The sequence below is a fragment of the Chiloscyllium plagiosum genome, chromosome 5 (genome assembly GCF_004010195.1).
Source record: "Chiloscyllium plagiosum isolate BGI_BamShark_2017 chromosome 5, ASM401019v2, whole genome shotgun sequence".
In the NCBI taxonomy this organism is placed as follows: domain Eukaryota; kingdom Metazoa; phylum Chordata; class Chondrichthyes; order Orectolobiformes; family Hemiscylliidae; genus Chiloscyllium; species Chiloscyllium plagiosum.
The window spans coordinates 62,563,887-62,583,792 of NC_057714.1; the positions used below are offsets into that span (position 1 = coordinate 62,563,887).

General features: G+C 40.4%; 1 protein-coding gene across 2 annotated transcripts in view; it reads right to left on the reverse strand.

The window, feature by feature from the left end:
• Window positions 1-19,906, reverse strand: part of LOC122549933 (raftlin-like) — a 103,514-nt gene that overhangs the window by 11,804 nt on the left and 71,804 nt on the right. For both annotated transcript variants that reach the window (XM_043690175.1, XM_043690176.1), the window contains 2 exons: window positions 9,321-9,524; window positions 5,759-5,865 (listed from right to left, as the gene is read on the reverse strand). In XM_043690175.1, the coding sequence (XP_043546110.1) occupies window positions 5,759-5,865; window positions 9,321-9,524 (311 nt within the window). The remainder of the gene's footprint in view (window positions 1-5,758; window positions 5,866-9,320; window positions 9,525-19,906) is intronic.

Here is a 19,906-nt window from a genome sequence, read left to right on the forward strand (position 1 = left end):
ACAGCATTTACCTCCTTTCAATCCTCCAGTACGACTCCCGTGGAGAGTGAGAAGGCAAATTTCCTCACCAGTGGCTTAGCAACCTCCTTTCTCGCTTCCTGGAGCAGCCTAGGATAAATCTGTTCTGGCCCTGGGGACTTATCAATCTTAATGTTTTCCAAACTTTCTAGCACATCAACCTCATCAATCTTGATCTGGTCAAGACTGTATCCCAGCTCCTCTAAGTTTTCATTTACAACAAGTTCCCTTTCTTTGGTGAAAACTGAAGCAAAAAACTCATTTCGGGCTTCCCCTATCTGCTCAGACTCCACGCATAAGTTCCCTCCGCTATCCCTGATCAGCCCTACCTTCTCCCTGATCAATTTCTTATTCCTCACATATGAGTAAAGAACAAGCATGTGTGAAGAACAAGTCAAATATCCATGTTCCTGCTTTCAGAATATCTAGCTCTCACATACTTGCAAAATTCAATGACAGACTTGAATTGCATGACAGACTTCAATGTAGTGCAAGATTTACTTTTGAAATAATGATCAAAGGAAAAATAGAGGCACGGTGGCTCAGTGGTTAGCATTGCTGCCTCACAGCACCAGGGACCTGGGTTCAATTCCCGCCTGGGGCATCTGTCTGTGTGGAGTTTGTGCAATTCCTCCCACATCCCAAAGATGAGCAGGTCAGGTGAATTGGCCATGCTAAATTGCCCGCAGTGTTAGGTGCATTAGTCGGGGTAAATGTAAGGGTATGGGTCTGGGTGGGTTGATCTTCGGAGGGTCGATGTGGACTTGTTGGGCTGAAGGGCCTGTTTCCACAGGGAATCTAATCTAAAAAAAATAGACTAAAGACTAAACAAAGAAGAAAAGATTAATCTAAAATTCAGAGAGCAGAGGCCATGTAACATGATGTCATCAAGTCTTAGCAATCTTTCCCTCATCTGTTGATTGAGCTGATTCTATTTCATCAAGGCAATAATGGATGAATGTTTGCTTTGCAGATATTCATCTTAATTGGTACTGCACAGTAAAATCCCCATTCTTAGTATTTGTTCCAAGTAAGCTCAATTTTAAAACAGAAGGACTAGGAAATCACATAACTCTCGTTCCAGTTTGTTTACTGCAGATACACATGTAGAACCTTTGTGTCAAAACAGGAAGCTCCCTGTGGTTTTTTTACTATACAACTGAAACAACCTCCAACACCATCTGAATACTGCACTCATGCAGAACATGTTTTAATAATTGAGTAAAAGCGTGCAGCTTTTGTCTTTGTATGACCTACATAAAATAGATACAGTTGTCAATTTTAACCCTCACCTGACAGATCTAATCCTTATTCAATCCCACAAAGTTGGAAGTATTCCTCAAAGTAGCCTATTTATCTGTGAAGTGACTCATATCAGAAGTGATGCATATTAACAATAAATGAAGGACTCACAAGTGGAAAATCAAGCAGCACCCCCACCCCCCACCCCTGCAAAGAGGCTGTTCTATCTTTGTCTCCCTGAACAGCCAATCTCTTGTGAGCTCCCACACCTCAAGACCCAATCGAACTGTGACTCCAACTATACTACATGAGCCCTGTCATTACAGTCTGGTATCGCTATAATGGCACTCCTTCCAATCCCACACACCCCATTCCAAAGCTCAATTGATAGACCTCACCATCCCTCCATCATCTTGATTGAAAGTCCGGTACTTGTCTGACCAGTCCCCTGGCTGCTCTTCTTGCAGTTCCTGACTGTTTGCACAGTTGACTGCATTGACTGCTGTGAGATGGAACCCTTGAGTGTAACCACTTCAAGCAACCAGCTGATTGTTCCAAAGCTCCCGGACTGGCCAGGAATTACTGCACTGCAACAGGCAGACTGACAGCTGCCCCATCTCCCCACCCACCCCCCCTGCCCTGCCCCCGACTGGACTGTGACTACTCTCTATGGATTTTGAGATCTGGCCATTTGGTTAAAGCACATGCCATGCTCCAAGTGTGAGATTGAGGTAATTCTTTACCTTACAGCCTGTGCCTATTCCCTGTATTGATCACTACTGTCAAGAATGAGAAGCAGACTGGTTCTGGTTCCAGTGCCAATGCACCACAAGGCACAGCAAGGCAGGGCAAGGAAACTGCAAGCATCCAAGTGGGCACTAGGTGAGTGAGCATGAAGAGACCAAGCGAGCAGGGTTCCTGCCTTTGCAACATTTCAATGATAGTTGCCAGTGTGCCCTAAGGTGCAGTTTTTCGGTGGCGAAGCATCCTGAGAATGGGTAAGAGACGTGCCACGATGGCGCATAGAGGCTGTCATGTCTCAGATGCCAGCGACAGTGAAGGTAGGGAGCAAACAGCTGGTGCCCTGGAGCATGCCCTGAAACCTTGGTGCTGGTATTTAAGACAGCAGTCTGGAGGAACAAGTAGTGAGCAAGTGTGCCAGGTGCCTGCACCGACTTTCATTTTGGACGTAGGTTTGCTCGCTGAGCTGAAAGGTTCATTTCCAGACGTTTCGTTACCTTACTAGGTAACATCTTCAGTGGACCTCATGCGAAGCAATGCTGAAAATTCCTGCTTTCTATTTATCAATAGAATTTATAAACACTGGAGACGTTACCTAGTAAGGTAACGAAAAGTCTGGAAATAAACTTTTCAGCTCAGCGAGCAAACCTATCTCTAAAACCTCAACCTGAGCTACAAATCTTCTCAAAACTCACTGACTTTCATGTCAGGATTTCTTGGCATGGAATTTCTATCTTGATCTGATAGGAAGCTGCATAATGAGATGAAATGAGATTCAGTGTTAATGGGAATGATAGGAGCAATAATCTCCAACAATATGTATCTCATCTGATTTGCTCCCTTCGTGAGACTTTCCTCACAATATCACAAATCTGTTGGAAAATGCAACTAATTGCTCCAGTGACAAGAAAGGTCTCATTTGACCATACTTGTAATTCTCCCAGGTTTCCTGCTCTCGACAGCCTTGTTCAGAGTTCGATAACATTCCACCCATTGACTTCAATGCAAAATTCCCATGTACTAAAAGATTCCATTAATACAGCATTTAATCAATAAGTAAATGATTATAACACAATTATGACTTTACTCCTGGATCATTTAGTTGCAGATTTTAGTTAAAATATCAAAATGAGAGCTTGCCACATATCCTTTACTTCCCTTTACGTTTCTTTGAATGACTTAATATGCAAGAAGTGATCTTGGATCATGTCTGTTGCAATCAGTTTCAGTAATGACGACAGATAGTCTCGCTGTTGGCCATTACATACTTGCTGGGAATTTCTTCAAGCGTCTACCTGTATACTGACAAGGTTAAACCATCACATGACCAATACCTCTTTCCTCCACATCTACACACTGAATAGTTTATTTGACTTATTCAAGTACTACGGTTAAAATAGGAGTCCTGAGTAATACGCAAATAGAACTCTATATTCTTTAGTTTTCACAGTTTTCTTTTTTAAACAATTTGAGAGAAATAATAAGGCACTTTCTAAGCCAGATCTTCACCATACTTATTTCATTTTGTGTAAATCAAACTATGTCACTGCATGTAAATAAAAATAAGTTATAATTGGTAGGTATAGAGTTAATGTCAATTACATATTCTGTCTGTTTATACTGAATTGATGGGGAATCTAGCGCTAATGCTATTTTAAGCAGCCTGCTTCCTCCAAATCAATGATGTCACAAAATGGGCAGAAACATTAACAACTTTCTTCTAATCTTATGAAAGAAATATTACACACAGAGATTCTGTCTGTTGAATGAACAAGGAATACAATAATAAATTAATTTATCGAATACTATAGATGCAGTTGTCTGTGTCTTTTAAGTGTGGGAATAGGGATGTTACAGACCGACATGTCATCCCACCACTGAGAACACTCATTGAGAGCTAACAGGCAGAACATTGCTAGGTTTCTCAAGGAACTGCAGACCTCCATACTGGCAACCCTGGTTGACATGGCCAGCAATTTCCAACTCCTCAAATATACTAGTCAAGGCCCACTCTGTGAGAACGAGAATGTGAGTACTTTATAATACTTTTTAAATGAGTGTGAGACAGATGATTCAGACTCAGTGGCAGGGGGATGTGTTCCAGAGGTAAACAAAAAAGAAAACATAAATACAGAAACTAAGAGGGAGAATAAAGAGAAAAGCCAACCAAAGGACAAGAGACCAGGAAGAAAGTAGCACATCAAGGAATATGATAACTGTATTGAATGTCCTGGCATATCAACAGGTCAAGGCCAGAGAATGGAACAGACTATGGCAGCAGAACACAAGTTAGATCAAGAGAGAGGAAGCAGAAGTAGTGACAGTTGTTTTCTCGATAGCAAAAAGGTTTTCAGTGGAGTTCCCAAAGATTCAATATGAGGACCACTGCTTTTATTTATTGTATTAATGACTTGGTCTTGAGTGTACAGATACAATTTCAAAATTGATAGTCACATAAAACTCAGAAGTATTGTAAACTCTGAATAGGATAATAATAGACTCCAAGAAAACATGGACAGGTCAGTGGAATGGCCAGACAGGTGGCAGGTGAAATTTAACACAGAAAACTATGAACTGACTATTTTGGTAGGAAGGACGAGGAGCAGCAACAAATACTGAAATGTATAATTCTCAAGTGAATGCAGGAAGAGAGACCGGAGGGCTCATATATAAAAAACATTTGGAGGTGGCCGGGCAGGTTGAAAAAAATTGTTATAATGAGAGATTATTGGCTTTCTAAATTGAGGCATAGAGTACAAAAGCAAGAAACTACGATGACCCTAAAACACTGGTTTAGTCTCAATTAGAGATTGTGTTCAATTTTAGACCCTTGCTTTAGAATGACGTAATGGTGCTGAAAAGATTTATGAAGAATTATCCAAGGAATGAGGATCATCAATTACCTGGAGAAACTGGGATTGTTCTCATGAGAAAAGAGAAGGTTGACAGAGGTGTTCAAGATCATGAGGAGGTTAGAAAGAGTAGAAATTGTTCCCATTGGTGTAAAAGTCAAGAATCAGCGTACCAATTTGATAGTATTCATAAAAAAACCAAAGATGTCCTGAGGGAAAGCATTTTTTAAAATAAATGAAGACTGTGGTTAAGATCTAGAATGCTCTGTCAGAAAAGGTGATGGAAGCAGATTTAATCGTGACTTTCAAAAAGCAATTGAATAAACCCGAGAAAGAAAAATCTGCAGGGAAAGGACAAGGGAATGGAACTAGCCTGAATTACTCTTACAACCTGCATGAAGTCGATAAGCTGAATGATTTCTTCTGTGTTTAAGATTAGATTAGATTACTTCCAGTGTGGAAACAGGCCCTTCGGCCCAACCAGTCCACACCGACCCTCCAAAGAGTAAGCCACCCAAACCCATTCCTCTACATTTACCCCTTCACCTAACACTACAGGCAATTTAGCGTGGCCAATTGCACATTTTTGGACTGTGGGAGGAAACCGGAGCACCCGGAGGAAACCCATGCAGACACGGGGAGAATGTGCAAACTCCACACAGACAGCTGCCTGAGGCAGGAATTGAACCCAGGTCTCTGGAGCTGTGAGGCAGCAGTGCTAACCACTGTGCCGCCGTGTTATGACCATTACCGCAGTTGTGGTAATCTTCATTTGTCAAAGATATATTTTGCTTATCACCAAAGATACTGAATTATTAGCAGGTAACATACATATAGCATTTTCTACACAAAGGGCACAATGATTGAAATGCAGGGACCTACACATCCCTTGCATTGACACTTACATTAATCACTGTCCACTGCTCGACAACAATTGCATCATAGCTTTCACACTTGTCCTCAGAAACTCCTTCAAATATAAAGAGTCCATCCACTGATTTTGGTAGAGAATCTGTTCAAACACGAGATATTTCTGTTTGGTTAGTCAACTTTCATAATACTAATAAAGAAATGCAAAATTTATCAATGTATCTGATTCCACTGGAATCAGAAATATAATCCAGTTTGGGGATTAAGAAAATAAGTGAAAAGACTAAACCAGCAAAACGCACAAAACAAAAAATGAGGCTGTAAAGTGCCCGGTCAAAAGATAAGGTGTTGTTCCTCAACCGTGCAGTGAACTTCATTGTTAGACTGATGTCAGTCAAGGACAAAAAGAGTGAAAGTGTATTGAAGCGGCAGGCTACAGGAAGCTCAAGGTCATGCTTATGGACTGAATAATAGTTTTCTAAAAGTAGTCACCCAGCCTGTAGCTGGGCTCCTCAGTGCAGAAGAAAACACATCATGTGCAGCAAATGTAGTACATTGAGTTTTTTTGGTCGATATATGAGAATGGAAAGAGAAAACAATGAAGGTAAACAAAGTAAAAAGGCAAATAGAAATCCCATGGGACAGAAAAACAGAACTTCTTTATAATGAACATATCTGGACAAGGCGTTGCACTGAATTAAAATAACAGGTGCTTTTATCACAGCAATCATGAATGTCCAAAATAACCTGCTGGCATTCTGCTTCTTGGAATTTGATGCACAGAAAAACATTATTATCTTTTACAATTGGTTAATGGTTGCACATGTTGCTTTTATATTCCCCTTGATTTAGGAATATTCCAGAATTGTAATTGAAGCAAGAGAGTAAAGTAAGATAGATTAACAGGGTAAGGAAAGGATAAGGAAAATGGAATTAGGCACAGAATTCTTTACGAACATAAATATATAAATTAGGAGTGGGAGTAGGCCATTCGACACCCCAGGCTTGCTCCACCATTCAAGAAGATCACTGTTGATCTGTTTGTGGACTCAACAATACTTCCCTCATTGCCTTCAATATCCTCCAACTTTCTTATTAATCAAGAGCCTATCTTTGCCTTAAACAGACTCAAGGACCCTGCCTCTACCACACTGTGGGGAATGGTTGAGATTATACCCTCTTGTCAGTCCCATAAAAACCTTGTATGCTTCAATAAGATCACCTCTCATTCTTCTAAACTCTAATTAGTACAGGCCCAACCTACTCAATGTCTCCTCAAAATAAAATCTTTCCATGCTTAGGATCAACCAAGTGAACCTTCTGTGGTTTGCCTCCAAAGAGGCATTTCCAACGCCAATCTCACCTTTTGTTTACAATGATTAAAAACAAACTCGGTTTACTGAAATGCTGCTGAGAACAGTCCTGGACATCAATGAGAGCCCAGGCACCGTCTCTAAATGACTGACCTCCCGCTCTCTCTCTCTCTCTTCCTATACTTTCCCTGGAGTTTTACACAGGGGTATACCATAAAATCCCCCTTCCCCAGATAATCTCTCCAATATTGTCCTGTACAGGGCAAATGTGGAACCTGTCAAAAAGCTGCAGTAAGAATGTGTATGTGTGTGTGTGCGCGCACGCGTGCACTATTCTGAGACTTACTCCACAAAGGCAGCAGCAGCAGCAGTGTTATTGGGGGGGGGGGGGGGGGGGGGGGGGGGGGGGGTGCGGGTGGACGCCCGGTGTACTGCTGCCTAGTCTTCTGAATGGAAAGTGGACTTAGCAAGTGCTCGCTGTGTCAATCCCATTCAACTGATGGCAGTCGGGGGATTGGGGGGAGATTTGGAGGGAGATGGGCTTCAGCAATGCTGCAGGTCCCTTACACACAAACTCTGAGACAGAGAGAGGGAGCAAGGCAGGCAGAGTGAGGAAAAAGGAAACGTCAGAAAACTAACAGTCCCAGAGGACAGGCATAAATTAGTTATCCAAATAATCAATTATCTGAACGAAATACTGCCTGCCCATCTCATTCGGATAATCGAGGCGGCTCTGTATGTTTCAATGAGATCACCTCTCAGTCTTCTAAATTTCGATGAATAGAATCCAACCTGTTTAACCTTTGCTCATAAGACAATCCCTCTAAATTGGGAATCATACAAATAAACCTTCACTAACTGCCTCCAATTAAATAACATCTTTCCTTAAGGAAGCGAACCAAAACTGTTCACAGTCCATCAGGCATGATCTCACCAGCATCTTGTACAGTAAGCCTTCCCTACTCTTACACTCCAACCCCCTTGAAATAAGGGCCACTCTGCAATTCTTCCAGATTCTTGGGGTTCCTGGCAGATTACTGCCAGTGCATTCATTATCTCTGGAGCTACTTCCTTTGATATCCTCATATTGATACACATGGCTAGATTCCTGATTGTATTCACAACATTTTGTTCTCGGAAATGTCTCCAAATACATTTAATAAGTTCTTCCGACAGGTATCTCTGTCAATTTGATTTATCCAATTTAATGAAAATTAAAGTCACCCATGATTACTGCAATGCCTTTTTTACATGCTCTCAATCATCTCCTGTATCTATCGACACTGTACTGTTAAGGTGGCTTGTTAAATACTCCCACCAGTGTCTTCTTTCCTTTGTTATTTCTGACTGCTACCATATGGATTCCACATTTTCCAATCCAAGATCATTTCTTGCTATTGCATTTATTCCATTGCACTATTCAACCACCCTTTTCTTATGCCCTATTTTTTCAAAAAATTCTCATATCACTGAATACTTAGTTCCCAGCTAGGAGGTCATTGTAACCATGCCCCTGTAATGGTTATATAATTATATTTGTTAACCTCTATTTGTGCTGTTAATTCATTTATTTTATATTAATTACTACATACATTTAAATAAAAGCCATTAATTTTGTTATTTTACCCCCTTGAATTGTATTCACTGTATTTCTTTTTATGTCTCTACACTCGTCCTTTCCTCTTTGGGTACCATAACCTATATATCTGCCCTGTAATGCTGCCATGTACTTTTGCTTCCCTCTCCAGAACCCATCTTCTTCTGATTAGTTTAATTACTCCTGTTTTTAAGTCATACATTTATGGATACAATGTCTCCACTCTCAGACTCTGGGTGCCATTAAGAGAATGGTGGTGTTCTATCTAACGTGAATGTTAACTACTGCAGAACCGTATCTATATAGTAGTAAACGGATAAATAAAATAAACTAGGTCTAGCACAGCAATAGTATTGCTCTTTAATTTATTGTGGAGTGTAAAAGTCACTTCTAATTTTACTTTAAAAATTAATTTAATGTTTTATTATTTTAATTTTCCATTTGATATGCCTTGTTAGCTTACGCTATTATACCCGTTTGGGGCCTAGTGTACAAAGCTTCCTAATAAGAGAGCAATTGAAAATTAGAACATTTTTGTTAAGTATATTCCACTCAGAATTTGCACCAGTAATAACATTCCATATGTATTCCACAATAAATCAAAGTATAAAATTTCCAGGTCCTTTATTAAGTATTATAAACATTGCTAAATACAGTTTTCATATGAAAGGAAAATAGATCCTTTACCGGTCGATGTTCCCAGACAAATCAAAGCATCCACCAACAAGGCTCCCTTTGTGAAGTGTTGGGTCATATGCTCTAGCCAATTTGCTTCTATACTGTTAATATCCTGTCCCTTCTTACAGATCTTCAGTGGAATTGTGACTGTGTAATACTTATACGATTTCTGGTTTTCTTGTTGTTTATTGAAAAGGAGGAACACTTCATTTTCTGGAAATAAACAAAACTAGTTAAATAAATTGGAAGACATCTGAAATAGCATTTTAAAACATCCTGCATTTGTATTATTCATGCTTGGATGGGTGTAACTAATTTGAAGAATAAGCCATTGTTTTCTATTGGAGGAGAAACAAATGAAAATCAGCATCTACAGGGACTACTCCAAGATTCTTAAAGTACAACTAGAAACTATTGTAGTATTTCTATTCAACCAAGAATTATTCTTAAAGATCTAGTGTTCCAATAGAAGCTGTTCTCAGACCACCAAAGGCGATTTTGCTGGTTTTATTTTGAGACTGCTAAAAGCCCAGACATACTGAAAGTTGCATCTTAATGTTTACTTCCAAACTAGTGTTTCTGATATATGCAGATGTTATATTTCAAAGGCATTACACTGAAACAACACCTCCTTACTTAATGTTATTACAACCATTTGGTACATAGTGTATAAAGCTCCCAAATTGATAAAATTTCTATTTGGGGATATTTCCTTATGCTTCTCCCTTTCTGTTGTTGCAAGTTGGCAGAAATTCTGTGAAAATCCTGCTTATACTTGTAAATAGTATTTCCCCTAACATAACACCACTGAGGAAACCTCCAATGAATATTTTCAATACTGTGGCTTGATTTATATCAAGTTAAATGGTAACACTCTAAACTCAGCAGGAGTTTTTAAATTTAACTTCTTGTATGTTTCCTGTTCAATTTCAACCACATCAGAATGTAGTTAAGAGTTAACCACGATGGTATGTGACTAGTATCAGAGACCAGGGAGGCAGCGACTCCAGTTGTTATAATTATTTATCCAGATTGTGCTGGATTTTTGTTTTGAGATCTGGGCCCTGAACTTGGATGAACTTCCAAGTCCCAACCCATGTCAGACATTAGACATTCAATGTGACTTTTGTACAAATAGCAGCTAGCAGCATGTTTATAGCCTAATTACGGATTGTAGGCAGACTCCTGAACTAGAAAATGAACAGGAGGCTTAACATGAGGGCAAAAATTTTCATTTTAAAAAGCTACAGTTGCCAAATCATCATTGTGGAGGGGCAACCCATCGATTGAACTGTCTTCAGGCACCACAGTGACTCAATGGCTTTACTGAGCGTGAGATATGAACAACATGAAGGTGTAGATTTAAAGTGATATACAAAAGAAGCAAAGGTAATGTGAGAACAAAAGAGTTTTTCACACAGCGAGTAGTTAGGATATGAAATGTACTGCATTGAAGTGTGGTTGCGCCACATTCAGTTGAATAGCGTGCACGGATTTGGGGCCAAGGAAGGAGATTGGTGCGAGATAATGATGCTCATTTGAAGAGCTGGTGCAGGGATATTGGGCTGATATGCTTCCTTCTGCACTGTAACACTTTTGTGATTCTGTGGGTTGGAGCAACCACCAACCTTGCCCACCCACAACTGTGAACTTGCTGACAACTCAGATATGCCATTGTCCAATATAGGCCATTCTGCCTCTGGTCCCATTTCCAAAGGGAATCAAGATTGATTTTTAAATGAAATTAAAATTCTCAGGTATCATAATGTCATTGCAAGATTTCAATTTACACCCTACGGATTAATAGAACAGGCCACAGGACATAGTGTCATTAGCCCAGTAACCTAAACACTGTTATCACACTCCTATGCATTGTACTTAACTTTACCCATGGTTAAGACCATGCAGGCAAATAGGTGAGCCATTTCCATTCAACTCATTAGCCTAGATTTTACAGTCTGTGATAAAGTGGGAAAACACATTGCTGACCCAGCTTTAAACTGCCATTACACTTTCTAACACTGCTGCCATCTTCGGGCTCTGCCATCCTGGATGCAGCCTATTAGTAATGGACACAGGAGAAAGCATTGTGGCAACACTACTTGGTGATGTTAGCCCCTTTCATGTAACGACAGAAGATTTATCTCTTGAGATCCACATTCAATTCAAGAAATGTAGCTGTTTTTAAATGTGCCAGTCATCAGTTTTTAAATCTAAGTTTCCCCACATCCATCAACTGCTTAACTCCTAGTTTAGGACTGCCACTTTCCCCCAACACTGCTGAAGCCTTGAATCCCTGACACTTCTCACCCTACCCCTCACAAAACTCATTAAATGATTAATCTCTTATAAAACAAAACTTCTATTCACACCTGACATCAAAGACATCTAATCCTTTAATAGACACTTTAATCTGTCATTTGAAGTGTGAACTCAAACATCTAAACTAGATGGAGCTTTTGAAATTCATCCTCGCATCTATAAAGACAATGACAGCTCTTGAGGAATTTTAATAAAGTGCTCTGTTGAAACTGCATATACAGATGATAAAGGTTTTTTTCTAATTTACACCAAATGGTCTGACTACCAATGCAGTTGGGTTTTTTTATGTTTAAGGAGTGAGGCATTTACAAACCTTCTGATGACAACACTTCAATAGACCTTTTTAGCTGCACTTCAAGAATATCTATGTCCACTACAGAAGTTTGTGACCTTACACTGTGGGTTAAGGCCCTTGCAACATCCCACATTGGGACTATTTGACAGGGCACTAAGTTCAAACAGTCATGACTCTGGGTTTCCTATCTGTGTGGCTCATGCTCTATCTCCTTCCTCCATGCCAGACAAGAATTGGATTTGTTGGACATAGTGGCAAGAGTTTCATATTTAGGCTCTGCCCACCATTTTTAAAAATATGTGGAATCTTCCTTGTGCCACAACAATCCAGTGTGTTGTTTTATATCCCATCTTTAGACTATTAATTTTCAATGTAGTACACCAGTCATGGATGATTTGTCCAGTTTATGTGTATAAGTCCTCGAAGAGTGCATTGCTAAGAGTTGAGACAGATTGATATGTATCCCATGAGATACTCAGATGTTTGTAATGAAAATATTCAGTGAAATATTTTAATTTTACTGTGGTCGTAGCGTTCAGATGTTAATGCTATTAAGCATACATAGAGTGAAAACTACAGTATATAGCTTGATCTTGAAGTGGAATTGTTTGTTTCTTCAAACTAAATGACAATATTGTAAAGATAAGCATGTTGCAAAGGTAAGGCATTATTTATTTATATTTTATATTACACATATTATTGGCACCAATAAACATATAAGATCAGGATTTGGAAGCAGATTCTGATCCCTAGAATTTATGAGTCTGCAGATGCAGCATATTGTATCTGATTGTCCTTGCCAACTAATTTTCTTGTTAATGGGCTGGAAATGGCTAACATATGGCCTGTCTGTACAAACATCTGCAAAATAAGTAAAATAATGCCTGATAAATCAAAACCACATGATTGTAGCGTGCACAAAGCATGAAAAATGCAATTTTCTAGTTTAGGATTTGCTGTAGTTTAAGGCAATCTCACAGCTTTAACAATTGCACAGTTTCACATCAGGATCTGCCTTATTACCGTCCCTTTTGAAATTTATTGTTCATCAAGTTAGAACAAAAAGAAATCTTTTTGCATTGACAGCCAGGAACATTGCACTATTTTTACTCTAATACACAATATTTATTGTAATAATATTTCCTAGGGAATATTTATAGCATTAAAAGATACCAAGGAAGATTTCCCTGAGCACCATGAGCAGTAGACTCATAGAGGATATTTCACCTGAACTAAGGGCTATTGTCATGGGAAAAACAGGAGGAGTCAGACATTTATGTTCAAATTGAGGAAAAGTTTTTTACTCTTTACCTAAAGACTTGTGGATGTTCAGTTGTCGACTATTTTCAAGACTGAGATTGACAGATTCTTGGAATGCATAGGGGTCTTGCATAAAATGGTGTTGAGCAGAAAATCAGTAGTGACCTTATTGAATGGCAGAACAAGCTTGAAGAGACTTAGGTCCCACCCCTACTTCTTAATTAGATAGCCCATTAGTAAACAGTTTTTATAAATGTGTTTACAATTTCATTTGGCAAAAATAAATACAGCATTCTGTATCTATGTAAAAATAAATATTTTGACATTAATAAAGAGATTGATTATTTTATTTTGTATTCAAGAAACTGAGAGAGACTCAAGGCAGCAAGACATGATTGAGATTTCAAAGATAGCTGGTACCTAATTGCGAATAGTAATCTGGGCATTTATTTTCCAAGTGCAAAATGAAATACTTGCTTTGATAGAATCATTATCACCTGCCCTGCAGTCTTAAAATCTTTCCAAAAATCTTTCTATATTTTCACCCACCCTTTAAAGTATATTAATGGCAAAATTTACTCCAGCCTACAACTTTCATCACTCGCTTCCCCCCTCTGTCAATTTCTTATTTAGTATCTGCCATTGTCAGAAGTTTTTGGGATCTTTCATTACATGAAAAATGCTATATAAATACATGTTCTTGTGGTACTTCATTTTATACACAGCTGGGATCAATAATATTACGTCAATAGGGATTTATTATTAGCGTGGAGTCGGTTAGTTCGTTTATCCTCAGTAAATTTGATTTACTGCATGACAGTATTCTTACACAGATGGAGGGATGCTGATGGAAGGTACATTTAGAATTAAAATTAGATTTAGAGTTAGATTTTATTATCACGTGTACTCAAGCTCAGGAATACAGGAGTACGGTGAAAAGTGTACAAAGACACCAGTCTATGATGTCATCTCAAAATACAAAATACAAAACCATAATTATTTTAAAAAGAGAAAAAAAAATTAAAAACACAGCCAAACGAAAAAGAAAGTCACCTGGATCTGAAAGACCTTACCCAAAATAAGAGAAAAAAGTCCACATTTTAAAGTCTTATCCCTCTGGGCCCAACCCTGGTCTGGAATTTCAGTCAGCCTCCTCCTGGGACATGCTCCATTGATTGCCTTTGCTGCCACTGATGCCACCCGATCGCCATGACAAACCAGCTCTGCTGCCTCTGTTACAGTCAATGATCAACAGGAGGAGCCACCCATGTTGCTCCCAGAGTCATTTGAAGGGCTTTGCCAAAATAACTCCACAGAGGCCTGGTCCTGTCACCAAGTCACCCTTTATTTACATGTGGAGAGTCCCTAATACTGATCCAGGTTCCTCAGAGCCAGCTGTCAGAGTGAACAGGATGGCTGACACTCCTGTTTATATCTAACAGTTTAGCAGCCCCAGTCAGGGAACTCATAAGCTATGAGGTTCACCTGGCTGACCCCATTACAATCACTATGTTTGCATTATGATAGAGCTGACTTGTTGCTGTCTTTAAAATTAGTCTATTGAGAATAGAATGTCATACTTTGAAGATCTTTCAACGCTAAATAATATTCTTTTAAGGTGAGTGGAGGACGATTTAAAAAAGACATGCGTGGCAATTCTTTTACACAGAGAGAAGTTCGTATGTGGAACGAATTTCCCGAGGAAGTGGTGGTTGCACGAAATGTTGCAATGTTTAAAAGACATTTGGAAAAGTGCATGTATAAGAAATGTTTGGAGGGATATGAGCCAAGAGCAGGCAGATGGGACAATTTGGAATTATGGTCAGCATGAAGTGGTTGAACCGAAGGGTCTATTTCTGTGCTGTATGACTCTATGTCTCTATGACTATATGATTTGTGTCATTACCAATAATATTTGACTCCATTTGATGCAAGCACACAGGCTATTAGCTATTCAGGGGAGGTCCCAACACTTTAAAACACTTTGTAGACTGCTGTATTATAAGAATCCATCTAAATATCTTTCATATGACCATGGAGCTGCTTGGACCAACTACTGTACTGGTTCCCTAATATATCCAATTTCACCATTAAACCTTGAACTTACACATCTGCAGGAGAGTTGGTGGTGTAGTGATAATATCACTGAATTAGACTAATTGTTCTGGGGGTGTGGATTCAAATCCCACAACAGCTTAGGCACTATTAAAATCAGTCATTACAGAATACTTTTATTAATGATGATCACGACAATCATTTTCAATTATTGTAAAACCCATTTGATTCACTAATGTTCTAGCAAGTCACTCTAGATCAAAGGTGATTAGGGATGGCAACAGCAGCTGGCCTTGTCTGCCACACTCATATCCGTGAAAGAAAAATGTTCATTATAGTTTAATATTCAATGAATATACAATGGTAGCACTTTAATTATTTTGTAGCACATAGCTACAAGTCACTGATTTTATTTTTTGTTTGCTACTGTTCAGTTATTTTCCTAATTATCCTTTTGAACAATGGCTATAATTTCAGTTTGCAGTAAAAACAATTCATTGATGGAAGGAAAACAATCAATGAAAGTCTTTAAAATTCGAAGCCAGGCTTTCTGAAAATAAAAGCCACAGTCCAATTGTTTACATTGAACAATAAGCAGGTGTGATTGGCTGAGTTGGTACAATCAGAAAGTGAACTGAAAAGTTTAATTTGAATTGATTTGATTTATTTATTGTCACATGTACCTAAGTACAGTGAAAAGCTTTGTTTACAAGCAGTACAGGTAGATCACAGTAAGCAAGGACATATAGATCATAGGGTGAGAAAAGACTTACACAGTGGCATACATATTACATCACACAGGGCTTGCACTAGGCAAGATAAACATTAGCAAGATCAACACTATTTGAAATTAGAGAGTCCATTCATTAGTCTAATAATGGCTGGAAGGAAGCTGCTAATGCATGTGTTCAAGCTTCTGGATCTTTTGCCTGATGGAAGAGGTTGTAGGAGATCATTATAAGGGTACGATGGATCTTTGATGATGTTGGCAGCCTTTCCGCAACAGCGAGCCTTGTAAATGGAGTTTATGGATGGAAGGTTGGCTTCCATGATAGTCTGGGCTGTGCACACAGCCTTCTGAGTTTCTTATGGTCGTGGGCAGAGCAGTTGGTATACCAGGCCATTATGCACCCGGACAGTATGCTTTCAATGGTGCATCTGTACAAGTTGGTGAATGTCCTTCTGGGCACACCAAATTTCCTGAGCCGCACCTCCCTCCTTCCCCCCCTTAACCCCCCCCCCCCCACCCAATGGAAGAAGAGGCGTTGTTGTGCCTTCTTGACCATTGCATCTATGTGGGAAATCCAGGACAGGTTGTCGGTTCTCGTCACTCCTGGAAACTTGACGCTCACCACCCTCTCAATGTCAGCTCTGTTGATGTAAATAGGGGCATGTTCTCCTCCTTTCTTTCTGACATCAATGATCAGAACGTTAGTTTTGCCGACATTGAGAGAGAGGTTGTTCTCATTGCACCATGTCACCAAACCCTCTATCTCCATCCTGTATTCTGAATCATCGTTGTTAGATATCCATCCTACCATGGTAGTGTCATCAGCGAACGTACAGATGGTGTTCGTTTGGAATTTGGCAACACAGTCATGGGTGTACAGGGAGTAGCATAGAGAGCTGAGGACGCATCTTTGGGGAGTCTCCAGTGTTGAGTGTTATTGTGCAGGAGGTGCACTTGTCTATCTTCACTGATTGTGGTTTGTGGGTTCAGAAAGCTGGGGATCTAGTTGCAGAAGGCAGAGCTGAGATCAAGGTTTCTGAGTTTTGAGATCAGTCTGGAGGAGATAATAGTGCTGAAGGTGGAGCTGCAGTTAATGAGCAGGAGTCTGACATAGGTGTCTTTGTTGTCCAAATGTTCCAGGGATAAGTGCAGGGCTAGGCTTATGGTATCCACTGTGGACCTGTTATGTCATTAGGTAAATTGTAGGGGATTAGGCCAGCTGGGAGACTGGAGTTGAGGTGGGCTGTGACCAGCCTCTCGAAGCACTTCATGATTATTAAGATCAGAGCCACTGGGCAGCAATCATTAAGGTACATCGCATGTGCTTTCTTCGGTACAGGGGTGATGGTGGTCTTCTTAAAACAGGTGGGGACTTCCTACATTGTCAAAAAGTGTGAGAATGATAAGTAATAAAACCAAAGAAATATAAATGCGTTCTAAAAAATGTTGTGATTAAGGATAAGATGATGTTAGCCTTGAAAACATGCAGTTCTTGGAGATGATCCTGAATATCAGGCCAATTGAAAAATCTGTTTACCTCAAGGAAATACGAAGACAACAGTCCACTATATGATGAGATAAAAGACAGTAAGTGTCTAGTATGGGGTACATCTTCCTACACAAAACTGTGTTATGCTTAGCTCAGAGTTGCTGGTAAGGAGGGGGTGGGGGAGGAGGTGGGGGAGGTGGGTGCTGTACGAAGAGAGTGTAACAGATAGTCCACAGGGTGTCAGTGATTTGGGGTGGAACCTATACCTATTTGCTTTTTAGGAGGAGAAAGTGAGGTCTGCAGATGCTGGAGATCAGAGCTGGAAATGTGTTGCTGGAAAAGCGCAGCAGGTCAGCAGCAATCCAGGCGGCAGGGGAATTGACGTTTCGGGCATAAGCCCTTCATCAGGAAGGACTGGGTTCTTGTAGCCAGGGACAGCATTCTTAGCAACTGGAGAGGTGACATTCCATCTCCCTTAGTGAGGGATTGAGCTGAAGTATGTGTATTTCGCACTGTTAGCTCACTCACTGAGGATGCTGAGTCGTTGCAAGGATCTGTAGGGTCACAGTATTCAGCAGAATGGTAGGGATAGCGAGTGAAGAATCTAACAGCTGAAATCAGGTGAAATGTCATCGAACTCGGAGGGTGTGGCCCTGTCTAGGGAGAGCGTTCTTTCCTGTCATTATGGGCCAGAATATTACAGCCCCTCATGAACCTGTGTTCTCTGGACTACCCATTATGCAGCTCCTAAACACATGCAGTTTGCGCAAAGCCGAGATTTCTCATCAAACTTCTTGCCTTAAATAATAAAAAAAAACTTTGACATTTATTGCATACAAAGTGAAATGCTTCTCAGTTAAGGACGTATATTATGGTGCTCACAGAGCTGGCTCCTGACCAACTGGTGCATGACTAACAAAATATTGCGATTGCAGACAGCTGTACGCTCATGTTGTGTAATGCTTTGAGACAGGGTGGTTGGAGGGAAATGTGGAACAGAACCCAAGATTTTCCCTCACCCTCTCTTGATTCTCCCTCCCTCTGCTGGTCTCAACATTACTCCAGTTCCTGCTTGCAGTTTAGGTCCTGCCTGAGCTACTCAGTTCCTGAATCTCACTCAGTTCAAACATGGAAAAAGACTTGAATTCCAGAAGGGAGGTGAGAGTGACAGCCTTTGCATCAAGTTCACAATTGACAGAGTGGTACATCAAGGAGCCCTCGCGAAACTTCAGGCCACTGTCCCTGCCTGTTTCAAGAGGGCCAACATCATCCCTGTGCCTTAGAAGGCTCATGCAGCATGTCTCAATGACTACCGCCCAGTGGCCCTAACTTCGGTGGTCATGAAGTGCTTTGAAAGGCTGATCATGGCATTAGCTGAAAATGTTTTGCTGGAAAAGCGCAGCAGGTCAGGCAGCATCCAAGGAGCAGGAGAATCGACGTTTCGGGCATGAGCCCTTCTTCAGTAAAGTTTCCTCACTAAGGTTTCCTGAAGAAGGGCTCATTCCCGAAACATCGATTCTCCTGCTCCTTGGATGCTGCCTGACCTGCTGCGCTTTTCTATGCAACACATTTTCAGCTCTGATCTCCAGCACCTGCAGTCCTCACTTTCTCCTTGATCATGGCATTAATCAACTCCAGCCTCCCCACTACTTTTGACCCGCTCCAATTTGCCTATCAGACCAACAGATCCACATCAGATACCATATCACTTGCCCTTCAGTCCTCGCTAGAACATCTTGACACCAAGAACAGCTATGTAAGAATCCTACTCATTAACTACAGTTCAGCCTTCAACACTATTATCCCCTTGAGACTGATTACTAAACTTAGTGGTCTCGGACTAAGCCCCACTCTCTACAACTGGATCCTCAGTTTCCTGACTCACAGGCCACAATCAGTGAAGATTGAGGACAATATTTTATCCTCACTAACACTCAACACTGGAGCCACCCAAGGGTGCGTACTCAGCCCTCTACTATATTCAGTGTATATCTTTGACTGCAGTGCCAAATACCAGAATAATGCCATTTACAAGTTCATTGATGACACCACCATAGTCGGTCGAATCTCAGATGGCGATGAAACAGACTACAGACGGGAGGTGGAAGACCTGGAAAAATGGTGCACTGAGAACAACCTGGCTCTCAATGCTGACAAAACTAAGAAAATCATGATTGATTTTTGGCAGGATGTTACTCGTGCCCCCCTACAGCACAGACGTGGAATGAGTGGAGATTGTCAAGCTCCTGGGAGTGGTCATCCACAACAAGCTTTCTTGGACTCTTCATGTGGACGCACTGGTGACAAAGGCCCAACAGTGTCTCTTCTTCCTCATGCAGCTGAGGAAATTTGGCATGATGGCGAATACCCTTGCCAACTTTTATAGGTGCGACATTGAGAGCGTTCTGTCTGGATGTATCACTACCTGGTATGGGAACTGTACC